Here is a 25,165-nt window from a genome sequence, read left to right on the forward strand (position 1 = left end):
CTGGCCCAGGCTTAGATTTTTATTTTATTTTTTAAAGACTGCAAGGTATAGATTTCAAAGTAGTAACTTATGGTTTATTTACCTTCTCGTTTTCTATAATAATGGTTTAAACCATTGCAAGTTCTGTTAGCCAGACAGATGAGAATTATGAGTGTTTCCCTAAATGTGCCACACTGATCGCGTGAGTTAAACTGAGTTGGTAAAAATGGGAGAGGGAAGATGGAAGAAGTGTTTAAGAGATAGTATTGATCCTGGTGATTTGTGATTCAGAAGGAGAAAGGTGCTTAGGATACCTTTAGTTGAATGGTAGGACAGAAGAATTTCATTCATTAAGAAGATCATGTCTAAGCGAAGGGGAGAAGAAAAGCTACTGTGTCTTGTGAAGGCTACAGGATGAGAGCTTTGTGTTGCCTTCTCCTTGAGACCTTCAAAAACAGACAAAGGCCATTGGCCTTTGGTTCCCAAAACAGTACCAAGGTAAGAAGACTTGTTTGGGCTAAGGGGAGAGACACCTGCCTTTTTCATTAACTCAACATTTTGTTCTATGGGCACAAAGAGGTGAGATTCTGTAGACAAGGCTCCAGTGCAAGTCAGAGTCAAGTTTCCACGAAGGCAGTCATGGTAGAGAGCTGCGGCTGCCACTGTCCCTTTAAGGCTGCATCTCTGCAGCCTGGGTCAGAGCGTTCTGTAGGTGTTAACTCTCTTGATTTTCCCCAGGTATGTAAGTAAGCATTTGTGTAAATGTTCTGCTTTCAACTGGCTTTATTAAACTGTCTGAGCAGAGCATGCTTGTAACCTTATTCCAGGAGAAAATAACTTCTGAGATATTATATTTCCTCCTCAAAATGTCTGTAGGTGTTATGGAGCTTGGGGCTACGTTTATATTTGCTATGGAATGTGCCAGGAAGGAAACAATCATGCGGATTTGATAGAATTGGGCTGCCGGGGGTTTGGTGTGGACTTGTTTTCAGCTCAGAGGTAGGCTAGATGCTTCTGTTCAGCAAGTATTTACTCAGTGTGCACTGTGTGAGGTACTTAAGGCCTTCCGCAGTCTCATGATTTTACATTATTAAACGTCTTTTGCAGAATTAAGATTTAATTCTATGACTCGAAAAGAATGCGAATAAATCCTTTGAAATACAAACAGTACTTAACAAAAGCTTGCAGTTCTTGGGTGTATCCTGGGTTTGAACAAAATAGCATTGTAAGCCCTCTACCCCTTGAGTGGTATGAAGTAGTGTTTTCTAAACCTTCACTTTTTTGAGGGAGCTTTTTCCTATTTTATACTGTGCATTTTATTCTCACTTTTATTTAGCCTAGTCAACAATACTGAATTTAACTTAATAGGAAGGCGTGATGATGCACAATGGTTGCTGGTACACACACTTTGAGAAATGGTGGTTTAAGTCATTTTAAAGCTGGCCATGGTGGTTCACACCTACAAATCAGGAGGCTGATGTAGGAAAATTGTTCTCTGTTTGAGACCAGCTCGGGGTAGGTAATGCATTCCAGGGCAACTTGTATTAGACATTGTCTCACCAACAGTAATGTTCCCCCACCCCCTGGAAACCCCAGACCCATCATAAATTCAGCTTAATACACTGGGGCTAGAAAGATGGCTCGGTGGTTAAGAGCACTTGGGGCCCTTGTAGACGATTCCGGTTCAGTTTCTAGCACCCACATGGCAGTTCACAAACCTGTGTCTGTCTTGTCTCACTGGACAGTATGTGTATGGTGCACATACACTCACACATTTAATAAAGCTAATACAATTGCCTGGGAGTGGTCCTAAGATACAGCTCTGGCTGTTTATGATTATTTACATCTAATTGAATTCATTTGAAACAGCAGGAATCATTGAACAGATATTTGAATGCTTATGTTCCACGTTAGCCTTTCATTTTTCTCCTCGACTCTTTTGTATTTTAGTTGACTGTAATTTTTTCCTTAAACTTTCAAAAGTTATCTCAACTGAATTCTCTGGAGAAACATGCAATGGAAACTAACAAAGGCTTAGGAGTCAACTTAGTCTCTTGCTTTATGCAAAAATTCTGCCACTGATGTAGCTGAATATTTATTATGATTCTTCTATAATAAAAAGAAAATATGGGACTATGTTAAATAATCAACAAATTTTATAGCTTTTAATAATTCCTTTCTCTCTCTCTCTCTTCCTTCCTCCCTTCCTTCCTTCCTTCCTTCCTTCCTTCCTTCCTTCTTCTTCCTCTGCTTCTTCATCTTCTTCATTTTTCAAGACAGGTTTCCCTGTGTAGCTCTGGCTGTCTCAGAACTTGCTTTGTAGACTAACTTGCCCTTAAGCTCCTATGGATTACCCTGCCTCTGCCTCCCAAACACTGGGACTAAAGGCATGTGCCACCATGCCCAGCTTACTAGCATTTTCACCTAATTATGCAGGCATTGTTTCTGTCTAGTTAGCAAATGTTTATTACCATCTGGTGTGCGATATAAGGAATGCCATCCTTCTCTGCTCACCGTTGTTTCTCTTGCCTTGCACAAGAGAGGGCATATGCTAGATGCTTGGCTGACATTGGTTGAGTATCCCAGTAAATAAATGAAAGAAAGTTTTTCTTTGCTGGAGTTACTAGAGTTTACAGGAAATTGACTATTTTCCTGCAAAAGCAACCAATGCCACATGTTTCAACCCTGGTCACAGAAATGAAGTGTTAGATGCAGAATGGTCCACAGTGACGTTCTCTCTCTTCTAGATGTTAGACTTTCCTTCTGAGGCAGTGTGAGTACATTTATACAGGGGGAGCTCAAAGGTAGATTAGTCACACCAGGAGAAAACGAAAGGACTGGGCAGGTCATTATCTCTGTGTCCTCAAGCATAACATTGAGAGCACAGTGATGTGTCCCAAAGAGCTGCGTATAGAGATATTGTATGTAGAATCCTCCATACGTCCCATAGATGCTAGCAAAGATTCCATATTTTCACTGTTTCTATAACTAATATTACTGAAAGCAACATATGTGCCAGGTTTTGGGATGTGGTCTTTCTGAGAACCAGGAGCCTAATGAGAGAGAAAATTACAGACTGCAGCATGGCACGTAATGACCTTTGGGAGACAAGTCTTTTGGGAGTGGAAGGAAAGGAGGTCACACCCAACTTTATGGTCAAAGAAGGTTCCTTGATTGGGCTGCGTCTCGACCTGAGGATCAAGTAAGGCTCAGAAATGGGTTGGTAGGCTAGGGAGAGAAGGAAGGGCAGTACTGAGAAAAAAGAGAGCACCACAGAGTCATGCTAGTAAGAGGATATGTTGCCCTCTATATTGGTTTTCTCACAGTGTGAGAGAATAAATTTAAGTGAAGACAAGCTTGACTTTACAGAGGATGCAGCCTGTTATATGTGGGGAGGGTAGTTGAAGTGGGGCAGCTTAGCTAACAGGAAATAGAATGTAGGTTGGAAGCTGGCCTGACTTTAACTTTCAAAAGCCCTGTGACTCATAATGCTAACCATACCTCTTGCCCCTAAAGGTTCCATGATATCTTAAACTAGCATTCCCAGCTGGGGATCAAATCTTTAGGTACAAGTGCCTGCGTGGACATCTCAGACCCACATTACTTTCCTATCAGGGAGCAGCCAGGCTTGAAAGAAGAGGGTCATGGCAGAGGGAAGGCCTGTGTGTTTATGGGGCTAGGAGGAGGCGGCAAGTTCTACACAGGTCTGGGCAAGAACCTGTTGTATGGCCTTAGGGCTTGAACTTGAGAGGGATCATCTAGAAGTAGCAAGAATAAACTGTGCTGGGATAAGATGTGACAGTTAAGACCCCATTCATGAAGTATCAGACATGAGAGACTATAAGAACAAGGCATTGAGCCAGAACCTTTCAGAACTACACACTGAGGGGGGGCAGTGCAGAATGGTGGTTTTCCGGTTGCTATAATATTTGAGAATAGTATAATTTCCACACTGCTATGGTGTGGTAAGTTCTAGAATTGTCAAGGATGACAGTGGTATGGGGGATAGGCTAAGCAAACCAAAGAAAAATTTACAAGTAATCTCATTCTATAGATTTTATCACTTGGAAAGACTACGGATTGCTCATGGGCATTTTATACTGTTGCATGATTTTCATCATTGAAGTCTTCTTGAAATGTCTGAGAAAATATAAAAGTAATTGAGTGCCTCTGAGGAGCCTTAGGGTATAAGGTTAAAAGCAAGAAAACCAGCACACAAGTGTAAGATGTTACAATGAGCAGTTTAGTCATTCAATAAACACTTATTGATAAGAGTTGTATGTGCTGCCCTGGAACCTGTACTCCAGAGGGTGAATGTAAACAAACAAACAAATGCATGGACAAACAAAATGAACCAAAACCAAAGAAATGCTGTTTTGTCAGTGGAAAAGTAGCATTTTTCTATCTTATGTTCATTTTAAATAAAATAGAAATATAGAAAGGTATATGGTCTATATTATGAAAGGTAGTAAAGGAATTATATGAATCTATTGTATAAATTAAAGAAGTCTATTCTATACATTATCATGTCAATGTCTTCTGGAAAGCACTACCCCTGTAAGAGACAGCTTAGAGGTGGGTCTGTCATTGCAGGTTACAACAAGATGTCCTTAATGTTTGTTTAGTGCATTTCCTGTTATCTCTGATTTTGAAACTTTACTTTCAGGACTTAACTATTCTACCATTGTATAGGGGTTCATAGTCTCACAGCTTTGCTTTTTCTTATTTTAAATTGAATTTTGTAGGTGGCATATAAAATATTAGAAACTTTAAGTGACTTTTACTCTGAATTGACTGATACTGTGGGTCAGAGGCATTTGTCCTGGTTTTGGCCTGTATGAACATGCAGGTCCCCAGTGTCACTTGCTGTCACTGTATAAGTGTGCTAAATTTGTTTGATCCCAGGGCCAGAATGGACTGTGATCAGTCTGGCGGAGGTCTGTATGAGATCAGCTTCCTAATTTTAATATTCGTGCAGTTGGTTGTAGCTCAGGCACCATCTCGAGACAGTCAGCGTGTGGAACTCAGTAATGTTTTATATTGTTCTACCCTACTGCAGGATAAAATAATAGGAAAAAATATAAATTTAAAAGCACAATCTTTTGCATGTTTTCTCAGATAAAATTATAGCATACGATTTGTTCAAATATAATTGAAATGAAAAATCTCATGTATCTAATATATGGAATTGTATACTTTATATACCATTCTGTGTAAGGCATATAGAGTGTAAAAAATCACCGTTATTGATAGTGTGAAATGCTCACTGATTCTTAGACTTAATAAAAAAGCCTAGCAACTGAGTTTTGAGGATTAATCTCCTAATGCAGATCAATTGATACTTATTTATACTGGAAATTCAGTTCTCTTTTATGAGCTTTAGGGTTCATTTATATTAAATGTACACATGCTTTCTTTGTAGAGTATGCTGGATAAAGGACATTGTTGTGACAGTGACAGGGGAGAACATGGAAGCGATGAGAAGCATCATTCAGAGGTATGGGCATAAGCGCATCTCACTAGCTGAGGCCGGAGCCACGCGCCACAGATCAATTTTCAATGGACTGAAAGCCCTGGCAGAAGATCAGCCAGGCTGTGAACTCACTAGACCAGAAGTTGTGATTATCCACGATGCCGTGAGACCTTTTGTTGAGGAAGATATCCTCCTGAGAGTTGTCCTAGCAGCTAAGGAGCATGGGGTGAGTGTTTGATACTGATAACGGGTAAAGGGCAAACATGGTGGTGTGGTCACTTCGCTGAGCTTTGATAGAAATATGTTCAACTGTCTCTAAGTGGGAACAACCACATGAAGACATTACTTTAGGGCTGTCATAACATTGCAGACTGTGAGACATGGGCTTCTTTTATCGTTATGGTGATATGAGCTATGTAGAGAAGAATAGACTAAGGATATAACTAGAATATATGCCTGTCATGCTCATTCAGTCCCTCCTATTCTCTTACAGTTAGTTCTTCTTTTGCTCTTCATGCTACCTGTACCAACATGTACATTTGTTTACACATATCCATACATTACTGGCTAGATTCCACATATGAGCGAATACCTAGTTTATTTCTTCCTGAGATTGTAGATAATGAACATAAGTTGTAAAAAAGGGTATAAAGCTAAGCATTTTTCCTAGTTCTAATTCTGTTCTCAGTTTTATTTTTTGGTTTTGGTGGTGGTTAAGTATATTAAATATAATTTAGTACCGAAGCTGTAAAATTTAATGTACAGTTTCACAATTTTTGTTTCAATGCCAATTCTAACTGTATATACTTTCATTAAGTTATGTAGACTTTGGGTCTGGTTAATTTGGGTGTGTGATGTTTTTATTTATTTAAAAATTTTCATAATGAAATTTATAAATATATATATATATATATACGTACAAATAGAACTTTAATAAGTCAAATTCTTAGGCTGTTGTATTTCTGAATAGAAATCTGGCAGAAGTGAAGGATATGCACCATTAACAAAAATCTGACCCATGGAATTTGATTTTGTACCTTGAGTCTGTCGGCAGTGGCTCATTTTCTAGAATGGATAGCCATTCATGACTTTTGCATCACTTTCACTAGTCATTTGAAGAGGACAAGATTGTCTTCTGTTCTGTGTCACTTGGGTAAACACAGGCTGGACAAATGCCTATTGCTGTCTGTACAACATGTGTACTCTTTTCTGTTCATCAGGCAGACTTCTGTTTATATGGGCACAGGCATCAAACTGAAGTTTGCAGTCTAAATTTGAGATGGGGAAAAATAGTGTGTGGCACTATCCCAAGGAAGACATATGTATGTCTGTTTATCCCAAATCGAGAACCAATGACAGACTAAAGCAAGGTACTATGGTAGTTTGAATAAGTTTGGCCACCATAGATACATGTGGTTGAGTGCTTGACCCATGGGGAATGGTACTACTAGGAAGTGTAGCCCTGTTGGAGGAAGTGTGTTACTGTGGGGGCAGGCTTTGAGATCTTCTAAGCTCAGTCCATGCTTCTCGCCGTAATGAGAATGAGCTAAACTTCGGAAACTGTAAGCTAGTTCCAGGTTATAAGAGTTACCTTGGTCATGGTGTCTGTTCACAACAATAAAATTCTAAGATGCCACCAAAGCCCAACTTGTTGAGCCAAGGATTTTTATTGGTGTTATTTACAAGAATGTGGGTGAGCAGACTCCCAGGAGCTGCAACACTCAACACCTACACCAGCGTGGGTATAGCTCAGGAGAGCTAGAAATGTCACATTACTCAACGGGTTGCTAAGTTACCAATAAGTTAACTAAGTTAACACTGCAGCTCAGCGGGTTGGAGAGGGCCTTTCCCCAGGTAGCTTATTTGATCTCTTTTTCTTCTAGGCAGTTTAACTGGTTTCTTTCCAGGTAGTTTCTTCTAAGATCTTGGCTGACTTGCCTTTTCTAGGCAGCTTCACTTCTCTGAAAGTCTTCTAGGCAACTTGGCTGTTCTGTTTTTTTCAGTTGCTGCGTACTTCTTACTATTTCTATAACCAGTAGACTAGGGAGAAGCCTAGAGTCGCTGGTCAGTTTCAGAGACTTACTGAAACCTCTAAGTTGTTTACTTCCTCAGGTTAATGCATTTCCCTCCAGGCTGTATGTTTGTCTCTGTGGAAATGACTACACAATATATAGAGATAGTATAGTTAAATAAAACTATGCTTTTTTTTTGAAAAATGATGCTTTTGTATTTGAACTCCCCTTGGTAGTGTCTTAAGTAACAGATTATTTTTCTTGTTCTAATTAATATGCTCAGGGTGTCATTGTTTTATGCAATTAATAAAGCATATCAAAACGCATGGCAGGTACATTTTTTAAAGTATGTCAAGGAGAATTCTTGAAAAGAAGCTCTCTGTAAAAGTGGATTGACTGATGAGAGCTGTGGTGGAATGGAAAGGTTGGAATCTTGGAGGTTGAGAGACTTATGCAGACATTATCTCTAGCTAGCTTTAGCTCCGGGAGTAGCCATTCCTTATTCACCTCTGTGCTCGAAGTAATATCCTGTGACTCATGATAAAAAGCCTTTGGCAGCTATTAACTTAGCAGAACACTAACTTCCACCAACCCTAAAGCGAAGATTGTCATCTGATAGCAACCGTGGCTGATAGGAGAGCTTTCCCCATCTCCCTGTCATTTCCTCTGTGATATTTCCACAATTACATTTGAAAAGTGTCTTGATTTATGACTTTCTCTGCTTTGTTACTATAAAAACTTTATGCAATGGCTTCCATGTTGGAACATGAAATTTAAAGTAACCTAAATTTGTGTTCCCAGGCTATGATTAGTCAAATTTGGCTCCAGAATAAATTATCTTCTATTCCTATTGAGGTGAGAGCTGTTTTTTTTTGTTTTGTTTTGTTTTGTTTTTGTTTTTGTTTTTTTTTTTTGACAAACATTTGTGGAAATTCTTGTTCAACTGTCATTTTTTAAACTGTGACTCAAACTATTTTTAAAATTTAATCACATATTAAAACTTAAAATGTATTTTAAAATCAACAACTTGTACTTTTAATGAAATCTGGGCCTTTCTAATTACATTTAAAAGCATGATTCAGAACCAAAACTTTATGACATTAATTTTTTGGAAAAGACATAAGAAATATGGTTTCTTTTGGAGACATTGCCTTGGTTTTGTGGATGGGAAAGGACTCTTTTCATGAATGGAATAATCATGAGTTTCATATGTGTATTAAAGATTTTCTTAAATTTATTAATGATTAACTAGATGTTACAACTGGTTCAAATTTAAATCCAGAGGAAGACAAGCTTCTACACAATAAAAATCAATTCTTAGATGAATTAAAAGACAGACAAAGCTGGGATTTCCATGAGGGAAATCAGACCACACTAGACAGAACATATTTGCATGTTTAAGAATTGCTTTAATTATCTGCAAGTTTTAAAATGAGGAAGAGCTCAAAGGCTGCTTTCAGATAATGTGAGAGGGTCTCTCACGAACAGGTTTTTCCACTGCTGCAATAGGTAACCTCTTAAGTGTTCATAAAATGTTGGGAGTGCTTATAATATTGTCCTGGTAGCCCCAGTTATTCAAAAAGGGTATGTCCTGCCAACTTAGACTTGTAATCATGGAGAAGCAAATACAGTCTAGATAAGAGTAGATGGATTTCTACAAAGGGTGGTAAATAATGCCATTGTTTTAACCTGTCCACAGAATGTGAAGAGTGACCTGAGTCATGTTGCCCTAGGACATGAGGCATCCAGCTGGAGCTACTGTATACATTCTGTTTTAGTTTAAAAACTGTATATAGAGATGGGATACTCCAAGCAACTAAGGAGAAGGTTGGCTGTATACAAAAGCATGGAAATGTCACCAGGACCCAGTTTGTCTCTGTGTAGTTATATTCTCAAATTCCACGTGTAGGCAAGATGGCTTCCAGAAGCCCAGTGGCTAGACTGTTACAGAACCATCTCTTACTGTTAATGGTAATTTGGGTATAAAATGTTACATAAATGTTTTTACCATTACTTTAAAAATAGATTATATGACGCTTGCGAGCACTGAAGTTTATATCCCAGCATTCGTGTCTTGTGGCTCTCACCTGTAACCCAGGCTTCAGGGGACTTAATGTCCTCTTCTGGCCTCTGCAGGTGTATGTACTCATGTCCACAAATACACACACACACACACACACACACACACACACACACACACACACATGTGCATACATCATAAATAAAAAATGTGATAAGTACCTTGTTATTCTCTTGTAAGATGCTCATATATTTTCCCTCATCATTTTTCAGTGTGTAGGACCTGCCTGGATAGGAGTTTCTTTCCTTCCTTATTTTGCTTTTGTTATTTATGAAACTGGAGTCCATATCTGTATTCTGGAAATACTGGACCATTGTCTGGTTATTCTCTGCCACATTTCCTATCTGCATGCATTTTTCTCCTCTCTCTCTCTGTACATATGTATATACACATGTATTCATGCTAGATCCTTTTATCCCTTCTCATGTCTAGCTTCTCTTTTGTGTTTCCATGTTTTCTAGGTAATCTGTTTTCTATTTCATTCACTTTTTAGCTGTGTCTAATCTCCTGGTTAGAAATCCATTTAATATTTTTCAGTTCTCTGGAGTTCGTTCTTTCTAGTCCTTTTTCAAATGTGATTTGTCTTCTTTCTGGTTTTGATTTTACATTTTGCCCTTTAATATTTAAATGATTTATACACTGCAGCTAATTGTACTTCTTGGTAGCTCTCCAACTTTTCCTTTCTGTTAACTGTTGCTCGTGATCTGTTCCCTCCTTTGCCTTATAGTTTGAACTGTAACAGATGTCAAAGAACGAGTCCTGCTCTTGTTTGGCAGGACTTTATCAGGGAGAATCCTGTGGACATGGGATAGGGTGTGTGTTAGAAGCATGGATTTATGTTGTTTCTGCCAGCAATTCCAGGCACATTAGCAACTTCGAACAGCATTGCATTGATTCTTGGCTTGTGGTTTTGTAGATGCTGGGTAACATTAAATCAAACTATTCCTCCACATATGCCAAGCTGTGGGGCTTTTCAGGAGCAGCTGGCCAAGGCAACGTTACTTGTTGTCTTCTTTGACTTGCGTGTTCTACCTCTTTATTTTTTTTTCCAGAGCTGAGGACTGAACCCAGGGCGCAAGCGCTCTACCATTGAGCTAAATCCCCAACCCCTGTGTTCTACCTTTTAAAGAGGGAATGTGTCCTTCATAGCCTTTGTCAGATACCTGTCCTAACCAAGTGGCACAGGCTCAGTATGTGAGTTATCACTCTTTGTTACTTGTTAAAGTTAAATACCCTTGTTAACACAAAGCATTTTTATAATCTTACTCCTTTTGTTTCTTTGTTACTTCCCAGAAATTTTGTCATGAGCTCAGTCCTATTTTTAAAGATTTTTTTAAAAAAAGTTCAGACTTGCGTTTATTAGTTTTGTTTGTAAATTGCAATAGTTTAAAACAGTTCTTACTGCCATTTTGACAAAAACAGAAATATCCATATCTTCTAAGGATGAAATAGTTATATACTTCTAGACTTGTGTTAAGTGTAGAATAACAGCAAAGGTTTCTTACAAGGAGAGTAAAAGTATATAGGACTAATAATAAGAGATATCTAAAAGGTGGTTGGGACTCGTTTATACAGCTAGGCTACTGCATAGTAGGAGAACTGGCAATGCCTAGCTAGTGCATACTGGAAGAACTGAAGTCCTGACATGGATTGTAAAAGATGCAGTATTTGCCAGTTTCCAAAAGACTTGTGCCATAAGAAGACATGTGGAAAGCTGCTTGTGTTTCCTCCTTCCCTGAGGTGAAAAGTTTGACGCATCTTTGCTTACTTATATTTTTATAATTTATAATATAAAGTTTATACTATATAATTAGTTATATTACTATTTTCCTAACCAACTTACAGAAATTGGTCATATTTGCTGTCTCGACTTCCATATCCTAGCTTATTCTCCAAGGCAGAGCAATATGGTTTCTTCTAGAACCGTTCTTCCTAATTTCTTGGTACTTCCTAATTTAGAAACTAACTGTATTTTCTGTATGTTTTATAATAAAGGATTTACTGGCCTTTGTTACAAGTTCTTGAAAGACCCTACATACTTGGAATTTCTAACTAATAAGTTTTCTGTTGTTTTGTGGTTGACATTTCTGATCCTGAGATCACACCTGAGCTGATGCTCCTGAGTTGTTGTAACTTAGGATGGGAACCAGTCACTGTAAGGACTCTGATGCAGTTAGAGGCTTAATGCTTTGGGCTGGTCTACCATCATAGAGTCTCCTCTGAGAAGGAGGGCACGGATTAAATTGAATCACAGGGAATCAACTTAATGAGTCATTGATATGTCATGAAACTGTTGTCAATCTGTGGATCCTGAAGCTTCAGCAAAGCTGCCTGGTTATTGTGAACACACTGAAGAACTGACAGTGGTGTGTTCTGAATTCAGGAAAACTTTGTATTCTAGATTCTTCCAGACAATATTCAATATAGCTCTTCATTTGGGAGCTGGCCTGACTTGTATTCCCAGTGATCAGCCTGGTATTGCAATTGAGATTGGGGTGTTGATTCTTCAGATCCAGATAAGTACTGTGCTAAGTCCTGCAATGTAGAATAGACGGCATGACATAGTTCCTGCCTCTGGAGCTGAACTAGCAGAGCATAAGTTTTGTTTGTATAATAATATACATATTTTCATTTCCTCTTCTAGGAAATTCTCTGTTAAGGCTAATGAATCTTTGATAATTAGAAACAACATGAATCTAGGAGGCAAGGATGTGTCCAGTGTTCCTCAGCAAAAATGGTAAATGCTGAGACCTTCAGGACAGTACTTTAAGGCTGTAGGAAAGAACTCTGAAAACATGAGTTCATAAACATATAAATAGGATTTCTCAACTATACAAAATAAAGGGATACACTATTAATTATATGAGGGGCTTCATGGACCTAAAAGAACAGAGGCAGCTGTACTATGAGCCAGCTTGTCAGAAAGATATTAAGGAAATAAAAGGATTTAGGGAGTGATGATCACATAGCAAAGCAAGATCCTACCCAGCTAAATTTATTGTTTATGCTTACAAAGACAGGCAGATTCCTGAGTCAGCCTAGGTCAGCCTAGGACAGAGCTAGTTTAGGCACAGGCATGGCAGGAATGATGATCACTGAGCCATATCCCTCCCACCTAGCTTATTTGTGATTGCAAAGGCAGGTAGATCTCTGAATTCATTTGCTATGTTAATATATATATATAATATATAATCATATATATAAATATATAAATTATAAATATATGCATATGTATATATTTATTGTCTTTTCTAAGAACCAAGGGGCTAATAAAATGTTGACTCATGGGATAATCAAAAGGGAATCTGGGGAAGGTGATTGAATTCATATAAAAATAAAAGAATGGGCTTTGGTCTGCAAGAACTGAGCTGTCCAGAGATCTCTAGAGAGCTGTCTCAAGCAGAACACAGAGCTTGTATCCACGATTGACTTTGAGTCATTTCTTTTGCCAATCCCAAACACCCCTTTCTTAGAACCCCCTCTCCAAGCTGAGGCTGGTCCTTGGTGGTACTGTGAACATTCTGGACTTGTGGTTCATAGGTGATCTGAGTACCCCATCTAGAATTGTTGTCTGAAGAAGGGGCATCTTGTCGGGGATCGGTCCCTTTTAATCTGTGCTGTCCATGCTAACATGGTATTAACTGTGAGAATTATACTGTAGTATGTCAGTTGGAGCTGAAACAATGAACAGTCTTCACACCTGGCAGCATTAACCTGCTCTTCCTTCTTGAGCATCTCTTTTGATATTTATGACTCTATGTTCTTTAATTGCATTCCTCTTAACTTTTGTCTGCTTATCCCAAACCATATTTCTACCTTTTATGAGGTTCCTTTATTTTTGTTATCAATAATGTACTGATCTCTGAAAGACCTAAATCATGCTTATATTATGTTTCCTTCAAAAATCTTAAAGAAAACTTCCCATTTTTTGTATTATAATCATGATTTTTTTGTTTGTTTGTTATTGGATGCTCCATTCAATGTATAAAGATAGAGGTATATGTTCAAAACTTAACTCTGCATCTAAAAATATCTAATTTTCTCAGTGTTCTATTGCTGTAAAGAGACACCATGACCCCAGGAGCTTTTATAATAGAAGGAATTTGATTTTGATCTGTTTTCAGTTTCAGATATTTAGTCTATTGTCTCTGTGGAGGGTCAAGTATACCAACATTTGGGCGGACATGGTGCTGGAGATCTAGCTGGGAGTTCTACAACCTGATCCCCTGGGAGCAGACAGAGAAAGTGACACTGGACCTGGCTTGAGTATTTGAAATCTCAAGGCCCACTCCCATGACATACTTCCTTTAACAAGGCCACACCTAATCCTACAAGGCCATACTTCCCAATAATGCCATTCCCTATTAGCCTTTGGGGCCATTTTTGTGGAAACCATCCCAACAATCTAAATCTTCTTTCCTTGGAAGGTAAAGAGAAAGGTCTTGTACTTTGAGAGGAAAGGGCTTATGAGATCCCTGTTGCTGGCTTGGAACTGTCAGGCTCAAGCCAATGAGGGTGATTGCTTCTTGGGGCCTCTCTATAGGGAAGGCCTCTGAGGTGTTTTTGGGTGGTTAGTAGTTGGCCATCAGAACATGTGGCAGCAAGATTCATTCTGTTACCGCTTGACATCGAAATTAGGGACTAGAAGTGTGAAAGGGCACTGAGATTGCCTCAGAGTACTCTGTTCTCATGGTTTGTTGTTCTTATACTCTTCTAAATAGATGTTACCCAGCCCTTTGTGAACAGCTACAAGGTGCCCTGTTGTCAGACTCCTAGGCCTTATGGTTGGTGTCTGACACAGTCTGAACTAGGGCAGAAATCTCTTCCTATCTTCTCAGCAAACGGTGCACAGACACTTGCAAACACTACTACAAAGTACAACATAATGTGAACAGCTAAGAGAATTGCTTACTCTGTCCTCTTTTATTCAGGCTCACCCCTAATCCCTGGAGACTGAACACAGGGATTCTCTGCTTGTACTCATGTCACACTCAACCTCTTGAAGAGAGACTATTAATTCTGTGTGTATAATGCATTTGTATGTATATTTTGACTCCCATTAACACAGTGAGGTCTTCCAAATCCCCCATGTTTATGCCTTTCTTCTGAATTCAAGGTTTTCTGTATTCAGTATCCAACTGAACTGAGTTCCTTGAATTTGTCTTTTTTTCTCATGACTGTGGCTTTAGATGCATATTAGAATATTTTAATCCTCTCTTGAGTTTGCATTGAGTTTAATAATGGGGCCTTGATTCCTGCCTAGACCCTTCCAACACAGACTAATAAATCAGATTTAGATATTAGGAAGATGAGTTCTCCGCTTCACTCCTTCTTTAAAAGGGGAACAAGAATACCCTTTGGGAGGGAATAGGGAGGCAAAGTTTAAAACAGAGGCAGAAGGAACACCCATTCAGAGCCTACCCCACATGTGGCCCATACATATACAGCCACCAAACTAGATAAGATGGATGAAGCAAAGAAGTGCAGGCCGACAGGAACTGGATGTAGATCTCTCCTGAGAGACACACCCAGAATACAGCAAATACATAGGTGAATGCCAGCAGCAAACCACTGAACTGAGAATAGGACCCCCGTTGAAGGAATCAGAGAAAGATCTGGAAGAGCTTAAAGGGGCTCGAGATCCCATATGAACAACAATGCCAAGCAACCAGAGCTTCCAGGGACTAAGCCACTACCTAAAGACTATACATGGACTGACCCTGGACTCCAACCTCATAGGTAGCAATGAATAGCCTAGTAAGGGCACCAGTGGAAGGGGAAACCCTTGGTCCTGCCAAGACTGAACCCCCAGTGAATGGGATTGTTGTGGGGAGGGTGGTAATGGGGGGAGGATGGGGAGGGGAACACCCATATATGAGGGGAGGGGGAGGGGCTAGGGGGATGTTGGCCCAGAAACCGGGAAAGGGAATAACAATTGAAATGTAAATAAGAAATACTCAAGTTAATAAAGATGGAAAAACAAAACAAAACAAACAAACAAACAAAAAAACCAAGGAGCTACAGATAAAAAAAAAAAAGGAAGGTGAGTTCTCACTCACATGGTATGTATCTTAAGAGGATGAATATTTCACAAAAATGAAACTACCTTGAAAGCTATTATAATCCATGAGTGATACAGATCTGTTTAAGCCACTGAAATGATGGTGGCGTTAGAGGATATCTAGCATTATCTTGTCCTGATGGACTGGGGAAATGTGAGCCACTGGGAAATTAATTATATGTGTGTTGCTCCTACCCTTTCCATATCATTGGGCTTCATTGTTTCTCTGCAGTGGTTCTGTCCTTCTCCATCTCCCCAAATACATACAAGTTTCTGTGAGATACTGACTTCTCACTATAGTTTTGCTTATATAGCCATGGAAACTATTTATGTAAGAGGTTTTACTGTCTGGGTATTCTTTAGCACTGGGTGCACCTTACATCTTAATCCCATAAAGCAAAATTTCATGCACTTATATTGGATTGAGTTTCAAGTATTTAAAAAACAGTACTTTTTCACTAGTAAGCAGGCTCCAGACCTTAGTTTTATCAGTCTTTAAATTCTGTGGCATAGAAATTCTCAACTCTGACATTCTACCTCATGTAATTCTTTGTATAGAAGTAGCCTTGTGCATGGTAGGGTGGTTAACTGCCTCTCTGTTTCTTCTTGGTCCCTAAATTAAGGATCACTGATATGGAAGCCACAAAGTGGGGGAGAACATAATAATTCAAAATATTATAATGTGTTTATATTTGTTCTTCAACAGAATGATTGATTTTGTTATTCTTTAAGAACTGACTTTACTGTTTAATGAAATGACAACCTTTAACAAAACACCAGTTGTCTTAAATTAATGAGTTCTTGATTATAATGAGAGTGTATAAATGACTCTAGATATTTTGTTCATTGATTAGGTTAAGAAAACAACCTTAAGTAGCTTCAGAGTATTATGAAACACTTAGCACAAAGTTTCATGTAGAAGTTATTTCTTGGATAGAAAGAAATATTTTCTCATTCTAGATTTTTAACTAGTTTCTAGCTTAAAATGAGTCACTTATATTGTTCTTTGGAGACAGTGACATCCTTGTAACTGAAAACATTGGTAAGAGTGCATCCGTGTAATCTTGGACTTAAGCAATACAGCTATATTTAGCAGTGATTAATGGCACTGTGGCAATCCTCTTAGTCTTCATTTTGGTTCGTCAGGGAAAATAGAAGTTAGCATTCAGTTTTACAACTCCAAGCCATGTATTCTGGGCATGTATTTTCTAACAGAGATGGAAAACCACTTGGCAGATGATTTATTCTACATTCAAAATTTTGACTTTTAGAGAGAATTGACCATGACTAATAACTTGTGTTTGTCATCAGTGTGCTAGAACTCTGGATTATTTGTATGTAGGTGACGTAGGTATCCTTCCAGGATGACTGGGCTCCATATTGCTATTGAAGAATGACTTTGTATGGATTTAAATCCAGAGCTAATGAAGGTATTCTTTTGCAAAAACAGTGAGTTTTAAAAACTGAGCTACTTCATGGAAACAGTCAAACCTGGAGAAGACACTGCTTCATAGGTTTGTCTGGCTCATTTTAAACTCCCTTTGTATGGCTGTCTTCTGATTTGCTTTTAAATAGGGTTGGAAAAAGTATGTCAAGGATGGATGAATCACTATTCAAGTAAAATAAGGTTTATTAACACACAACTACAACCTTTAGTAATTTTAGAATTAAGGTGAATTATTTTCTTTCCAGGAGTTAACCTTTAACAATGTCATGGGTTCCCCTTAGGACTCATGATGCAGATTTAGTTTAGTGGTGTTTTATAGGGTAGCAGAGTAAGATCCCCCCCTTACACCACCCCTGCCCCTCCCCCACCAACAAACATACATTCATGGTGGGTATTCCCTCATCTCTTAAAACTTTCTGTAAACACATATCATAGATATACATAGAGGTATATTTTCATGGTTATCCTAAATTCTATCAAGTTGATAATGAAGGTGAATTGTGAGTTTTGGGATTTTCCCACCCTGCTGTTTGAAAGATTCTTCATCTTTTATCTTGTTATTTAGTGTTGGTTGTAAGGCTTTTCCATTTCAACTTGATTTTTGCGCATTTTGGGCAGAATATCCCACACAGTTTTCTTCACTGGAGCCCTTTCTTCATTTTCTTCCTCAAAAAGTCATCCTCTTCCCCCCTTCTTCCTCGTCATATCAGTAACAACAAAACTTACTCTTTTGGTGGAATATTCCAACCACTTGGAGGCAGAGGTAGCTCCCTGGATGTCCTGTGATACCCTCTTCTGACTGCCGCCCTCCACAGCTTCTAAGTACTATGTTAACACACAGGTCAGAGCCACTCAGCCTGAAAACCACAGGTGCTATATTTCCAGAGGGCGGCAGCTGGTAATGCAAATATTTTCACACTTGCTAGTGTTACTTTACTGAGTCTCTGTAGGCTTATATCTATTAATAAGTATTTCTGCTGCACACTTTCTAATTAGCTATAATGCATCTTCTGGTTAGCTTTTTTAGTTTTGTTTTGTTGTTAACTTGTCACAAGTTAGGGTCATCTCAGAAGAGGGAATCTCAATTGAGAAAGTGCCTCCCTCAAGTTGGCCTCCACCAGAGATTAGATATTTATCTAGTTCTTTGATTTGTAGGCATGTCCATTGGGCTTTTCTTGATGAATGATAGATGTAGGAGAGCCCAGAATGCTATGGCCAGTGTCATCCCCAGACACTGAAATATATGCATGGATATAAGTAAGTACTTTAATAGATGAGAGGCAAGTCATGAGAGCAGAGCCAAGCTCTTAAGTTTCCATTTGAAGCTTGCTAGGCTAATACCTAAAAACTTTTGATAACATGGGATGGTATCTTCCCAGAGAGGTAGTGTTTTAGTGGGAACTGGCTTTGTCCATAGTTGTGTCATGTGATACTTTTGTGATACTTTTGTGAAACTTTTCCTTCAGGAAACATCACACAAAGATTCATCGCACAAGTGGCTCTGAACAGAGGCCTGTTCACATAGCTCTAGAGTAGGTGCCTTTAGCATTAGTGTCTTTCTTCCGCATTGGCTATTGTCAGATGGGTAGTGAGAGACGGCAGAAAGGCCACAGACGGCTTCCTTTGGGATCCCCTTCACAGTGTATTGTCTAGCGAGACCCCTGAAGCTGCTGTCACCATGCACTAATATTCTTACTGAATTGTGAGGCATGCAGAGACAAGACATAACTATTCTTTGAAGTTACCCATTCTTCTCTAATGGAATTTAAAATGTGGACGAACTATGCTTCTAAGGAGCTAGTTTTCAGGAATCAAGAAAGAAGGGCTGCTAATAGTTTTGAAAATGTTCTGTGTGCTTTGATACTATGTGGGGTGCAATGGGCACTGATGCTTAGCACCTAGTATCGCAAGCTTATTTTGAAATTCTTCCCCAATTTTACGCAGTTTCATTTTCTATTCAATGGATAAACATAATCTGAAGTTTGTCATTCTCTGGCTTTTAAGTTTAGTTATATCACACATGCCTAAGGTCATTCTATTTTGCATCTCTTTAGACTTTTTTGAATATTGTGTTTAGGGAAATGTTTTAGTTAAATCTGTATAGTTATACTGTATTCATAATCATTACTATAATGATTCATTTTTTCTTACAAATGAGATTTATTTTTTTAAGCCCTTGCTACTACAGATGCCAAAGGGAAAACTAATAGGTAAACTTATGGAAAGGCCTCAGAGAAGAACAAGTGTATAAAATAGTGATATGGAAGGAACTATGGTGGAAGGGATGAGAAGTAGGCAGATTTGAGGCATTTTGCTGTTGCCAGAGTTAACTGAGTGGTTAGGCAGTCATTATAAGAGTTGGGGAGGAATCAAGACTGACTTTTAAGATGCTGGATAAGATTGACTTGAACAATACAGTTGTCATTCTTGTACATGGCAATATCTGTAAGAGCACTTTGTGGTGTACAGCATAGAAGACCAAAACTTTGACTTTAATGCAGTGGCTTTGATATGTATTTTGAACTCAATGAAAGTAAATGGTGCTAATAGGCAATTGGATGTACTAGTCCAGAGTTGCAGAGAATCTTCTAGAAGAAGATCCATACATGCAGAAATTCTTATTTAGGTGGTATTTCAAGTTACGGAATTTGATGTGGAAACCTAGGGAATGAGTGTAGGCAGAGAAGTCTTCAGTCTCATGCTGTGATATTTTGATTTGAGAAAATAAAAGAATATGTTTTATATAGGAACATGAACAGGGAGTGTTTTGTAAATAGTTTATGAAAACTAAATGGAAACTCTTAGAGTAAGAATTGTCTATTGTATTTAGCAATGTGTGAATCATTGGTGATATTGGTAAATGACCTTCAGTTGAGGAGGTAAAACCCTAATTGACATGGATTTTGAACAGCTTGGGAGGAAACAGAAGTTGGGAACTGCCTTACATGGGTACTTTAAACTTGTATCTTAGGTAGTTTCTCCCATCTCACTGACAATTGCCTAAAAGTAAATAGTTTAAAGGAGGAGAATTAAAAAAAATAAAGGAGGAGAATTTTGTTGTGGCACATGGTTTAGAGGTATTCGTCCACAATCATCTGGGTCTGTTCCTCGTAGTTGTGTGGCAGAAGTATTGTAGTAGAGAGGCGACATGAAGGAACGTAAGGTAGGAGTTTAGAGAATGCAGGAGAGTCAGGGAGAGAATGTAGACTATAGAAGATAGAGAAGTGTACTCGTTGGTGCTACAGAAACAACACTGTAAGAGAGATAAAGAGATGAGAGGCACTAAGTGGGCTTTGAAAACTATTTTTTATTGAAGTAGCTAAATATTAATTTACTATCCAAACACGACATCCTGTGATTCTCCCATAGTGAGTTAATCGAACCCCTCTAAAATCCCAAGAGAATTCTTGTTCCAGTTAAAAAGGCCCAGGAAAAAAACTGAATGAGTTTAAGGCTAGCCTGTTCTACACCGTTCCAACTCAACCACGGCTAAGTTGTGAGAGTTTTCTCAAGTATACAAATATATTTAAATATAGATATGATATTTTATTAATTCTTGGAGAATTTACTAAATTTTATTTTGATCATATTCACTGTTAGTCCTCCCCCTATCTCCTCCCCACCTACCTCTTAACTTCTCCTGGCTTCCTGGAAGGGCAGCTCTTTCTAATAGGAAATAACTTTAATTAGAGAATAAAAAAAAACAGATATGCATTCAAGGTCAACAAACAATTTAGAATTCCAGTATTCATGAGTAACTTCCTAAATTACATATTGGCTTAATCTATAAGGTAGCAGATAAAATTTTATTAAAATTAGTAATAAGAAGAAACTCTTCATGTGTGAGAACACTTCAAATCAAATACCCACTGATAATTAAAATGCCTAGAGATAAATTTAATAACACACTTCTATTTAATTTATTGTCAACCCTATACAAGAACACACAGGGAAAGATTAAAAGAAATGAAAGGAAGTTGGCAATCAAGAACCCACCTATTCACCAGAAGAGTCTCCTTTGGGATTGATAGTATTAGAGGCGCTATATTCCCAGGGTCAGACGCTAAATGCTCTCTGGGTGTTAGGGTTTAAATCTCGGCCGCTGACTGGACAGAACTCACCAAGCCAACGTGGTTCCACGTGGAGAGGTTTAATGAGAGAAGAAGAGTACAGGAGAGGAAAGGCCAGCCATGAGCACATGGAAGGTAGGAGCGGTGTGAAGAGAAGGGACAGGGACAGAGGTGAAGAGAGCAGAGAAGCGAAGAACAAAGAGTAAGCAAGAGAGAGAGGAGAGGGCAAGCAGCCCCCTTTATAGTCAGGCACAGCTGGCTGTTGCCAGGCACCTCTGGGGCGGAACATACCTGGCTGTTCTCAGGTAGCTGTGTGGGTGGCGCTTAGACAGAATACCAACGTTCCCCGGTTTTGGTTTAATTAAAAAGAAAAATTAGAAAGGTGATGGTGGAGCAGCAATAGAGTCGTCGTGATCTCCGACTACTTCCCTTACTGAGAACCAAACATGAGCGTTGGGGCTTATTTTATGTCTAGACCCCAACTTGATTCTAGCTTGAAGGTGAATTCGTGATCCAGAGTGGCAGTTGGCACAGCATGCTAACGTACTAATAAAGAGATTTAATGAAGACTGGAAACTGAGGCAATGAAGGAAGATGACCACTGGTGTGCACTGGCGGGAAACAGATAACATCTAAAGTGAAGTTCCATTTGGAGCTGTGACTATCTGTGTGTGTCTCAGGATTGTTTTTAAACTTTGACTACATTTATTCTGTAAAAAAATACCTAAGTGGCATTTTCATAACTCCACTTTTGCACATTTCATTTCTCATGTGCCTTTTGTGTGTTGAGCTTGATCCCTGCATCTTTTCAGGATTTGTCCTAAGAATTCTTTAATGAATTCATAAAGGGCTTCTCTAAATAAGATGGTATCGTCGGCCTCAGACGGAGATAGTCTTGTTCCTTTTTGATCACGCCAATTACATTTTCTTAAGAGATGCTCCCAGTTAGAATTCCCACCCTGTCTAATAGTGGAAGTGTGTCAGGGATTTCTGACTCTTCTTCCATGATCATAAAAAAAGAACGTTTCGTTTTTACCGTTATGTCTGACCTTAGCTGTAGTATTTTCAAGATGCTTTTTAGTGGATCAAGCTCTGTTCTGTTTCTAGTTTGTATGCCTTTTTTTCATGAAGGGAGTGTTGTACTTTGGGGTGTTCTCCTTCTACTGAGATGTCCATGTGCCTCAGCCCTTGTTCTGTTATTATGGTGTATTGCGTTTTGGTATGCTGAATCAATCTGCTGGTCCTGGAAGACATTCCCCTTGGTCATGGTGGATAATACATTTTATATGTTGAATACTTATAAGCAAAATCAGCCCTCCATGTCCTCAGGTTCTGCATTATAGATTTAAGCAAGTGTGGAGGAAAATACTTGGGAACAAACTGCATCTGTAGTGAACATGTAGAGACTCCCTTCTTGTCAGCCCCCAGTAATGTACTGTAACAACTGCTTGCATTAGATTTACATTGTATGTGGTGTAAGTAATCTAGAAATGATTTAAAGTATCTGAGAGGCTGTGGGTAGTTATATGTAAATCCCATGGCACTTACATAAGGGATTTTAGTGTGCACATGTAGTTCTGGAACCAATCCCCTGAGGATACAGAGGGATGACTGCAGTTAGGGATTTGTATATATGTTCACGAGGCTGTTGTTCTGCAGTGACTGTCCCTGTGGTGGCTTTCCTTCCTGTGGGTATTTAGATAAAGCTGGATATTGCCAAGTGAGTGAGGAAGAATTCCCTTCCTCTTCCATTACTTGCTCCTTTCTTTTTGGAAGCCTTATTGGAAGAATTGATACTTATATTCAATTTTTATTTAATTAATGAGCCATACCAGGCTTGACTTTGTTTATCAAGGGAGTTTAGGTTAACTCAGTTTTCTTGTCACAGACAATTTTCAGTTTTTTCCCATTTTTTAAGATCATTTTGATAGATTGTGTATATATAGGTATTCAAAACTAGATGCTTTTTCTCATGATCATAGTTTATCCAGATACAATTTCCATAACTCACATTAAAAATTGTTCAGGAGGAACAAAGACTCACTTAGATATGTCAGTGATCCTTAAGCCAAGTCCCTCGAGTCCTTGTACACTGCCTGTGTTTTCATCTTAAAGTATTTTCATGTTCCCGACTGGTTCTCTTGACTCATTGGTTTATTTATTTATTTATTTTTTTTGGTAGTATGTTTTCAATTTCTATGTATTGCCGAAATTTCTAACTTTCAACTCTAATTTCTAAAGACAGTATATTCTTACTATGATTTGAGTCCTTCAAAATTTAGTGAGTCTTTTTTCCCCAATATAATACATATTTTTATTAATTATTTGGGGATTTCACACAATACACCCTGATCACACTTAATTTCCATTCCTCCTAGGTCCTCCTGCCCCCAGTACCAAAACAAAATAAAACAACAACAACAACAGCATCAATAAATCCCACCAATTCCAATTTGTGTTTCCCATATGCTCACTGGAGCATGGTTAAACTCCCAGTGGTCAGCCCCTTAAAGAAGAATGAATCTTTCTCCACTCCAACCCCTGCCAGGAGCTGTTGATTATGAAGAGCTATACTTCAGCGTCTTCATAATAGTTTTAAGGACTTGATTTAATAGCTTCCTGCCTGGTGTGTTTCTTTTGTGGAGGGGAAGAGGAGAAAGGGGAGATTGTCACATAAGCTTTCAATGTCTCTTATTCTCAGTCATGAGCCTGAAGCCATCCATACAACCACCAAGAAGCTTCTCTGCCCATAGCAACCAGCAGCAGCAGGATCAGGGACTTCAAGATGGTTTCTAGTGGCAGCTGGGATTGTGGATATCAATATGGCTCCAGTGGCAGCACGGACCACAGACATCAGCATAGCCTCCAGAACAGCATGGATTGTGAACATCAGTATGGCCTCTTGTGGCAACATGGACCACAGACATCAACTGGTTTTTTTTTGGCATCTGCCATCCTTTTGTCCAATATCATGAATATGCTTTCTAAAAACACCTTCCCCTTTTTCAGTTGTTCTGGAGATATTGTGCGCTTGCTCCATCTGTAAGTTCACCCTCAGCTAGCTAGACGTAGGTAGCATCTCTCCATGAAGCCTCTGTGGATCTCTCACACTCGCTGGAGCAGACCTGGGGCCTGATGGGTCCTGGTGTCCACCTTTAATATTTTCTTTATTGAGTCTGGGTGGTGGGGAGGAGGTATGGGATGTGAACAGTGTGTGGGGTGTGGACTGGAGAGGAATAAAATCTGGAGTGTAAAAAGAAGAAAAAAAAACCTAGCTGAGTAGTACTCCATTGTGTAGATGTACCACATTTTCTTCATCCATTCTTCAGTTGAGGGACATCTAGGTTGTTACCAGTTTCTAGCTGTCATGAATAAAACTGCTATGAACATGGCGGTCCTGTGTTCTGTAAGAAAGCAGGCTGAGTAAACCATGGTGAGCAAGTCAGTAGGCAGCACCTATCTGTGGCTGTCCATCAGCTTCTGCCTCCAGCTTCCATACCTGTTTGAGTTCCTTTCCTGACTTCCTTCAAAAATTATAAGTGATATGGAAATGTAAGGCAAGTAAACCCTTTCTTCCTCTAGTGGCTTTGCTGTGGTGTTTCGTGATTGCAGTAGTAACCCTAACAAGGACTGTGTGATTTTCATAGCCTGGTCTACATGGCCTACAACATACATGTTAGCAGAAGTCAAACATTTACTATCTTATTCCATCAAGGTGAAGAGGCATTGCTGACAGTGTGCTGTCTGTACTGTACCTTCTTACATTATTATGTAAAGTGTTGATTTCCTTAGAGTGTGTCTTCTTGTGCGTGGTACCTTTTTACCAGCAACTTTTGACTCCATCTTGAAAATGGTAGATGGCTCTGTGTCTGGGTTGACACATGAAAGGCCAGCACCATTCGTGCTGCACAAACTGATAATTAACTTGTTACTGGGAGAAGAAAGGGTCCTATTCACAAGTGTATCGGGTAACTTGGGACACATGAGCATATTGCTATAGTCAGGAAAAACACTCCTGAGAACTTAGAAGATATACCAGACAG

At 38.9% G+C, this 25,165-nt stretch overlaps 1 protein-coding gene across 3 annotated transcripts in view; it reads left to right on the forward strand.

The window, feature by feature from the left end:
* Crppa (CDP-L-ribitol pyrophosphorylase A) overlaps nt 1-25,165 on the forward strand; it is a 277,017-nt gene that overhangs the window by 2,943 nt on the left and 248,909 nt on the right. For all 3 annotated transcript variants that reach the window (XM_087554170.1, XM_087554169.1, NM_001008386.1), the window contains 1 exon segment: nt 5,402-5,678. In XM_087554170.1, coding sequence (XP_087410296.1) covers nt 5,402-5,678 — 277 coding nt within the window.

This window comes from Rattus norvegicus, chromosome 6 (genome assembly GCF_021556685.1).
Source record: "Rattus norvegicus strain SHRSP/BbbUtx chromosome 6, alternate assembly SHRSP_T2T, whole genome shotgun sequence".
In the NCBI taxonomy this organism is placed as follows: Eukaryota; Metazoa; Chordata; class Mammalia; order Rodentia; family Muridae; genus Rattus; species Rattus norvegicus.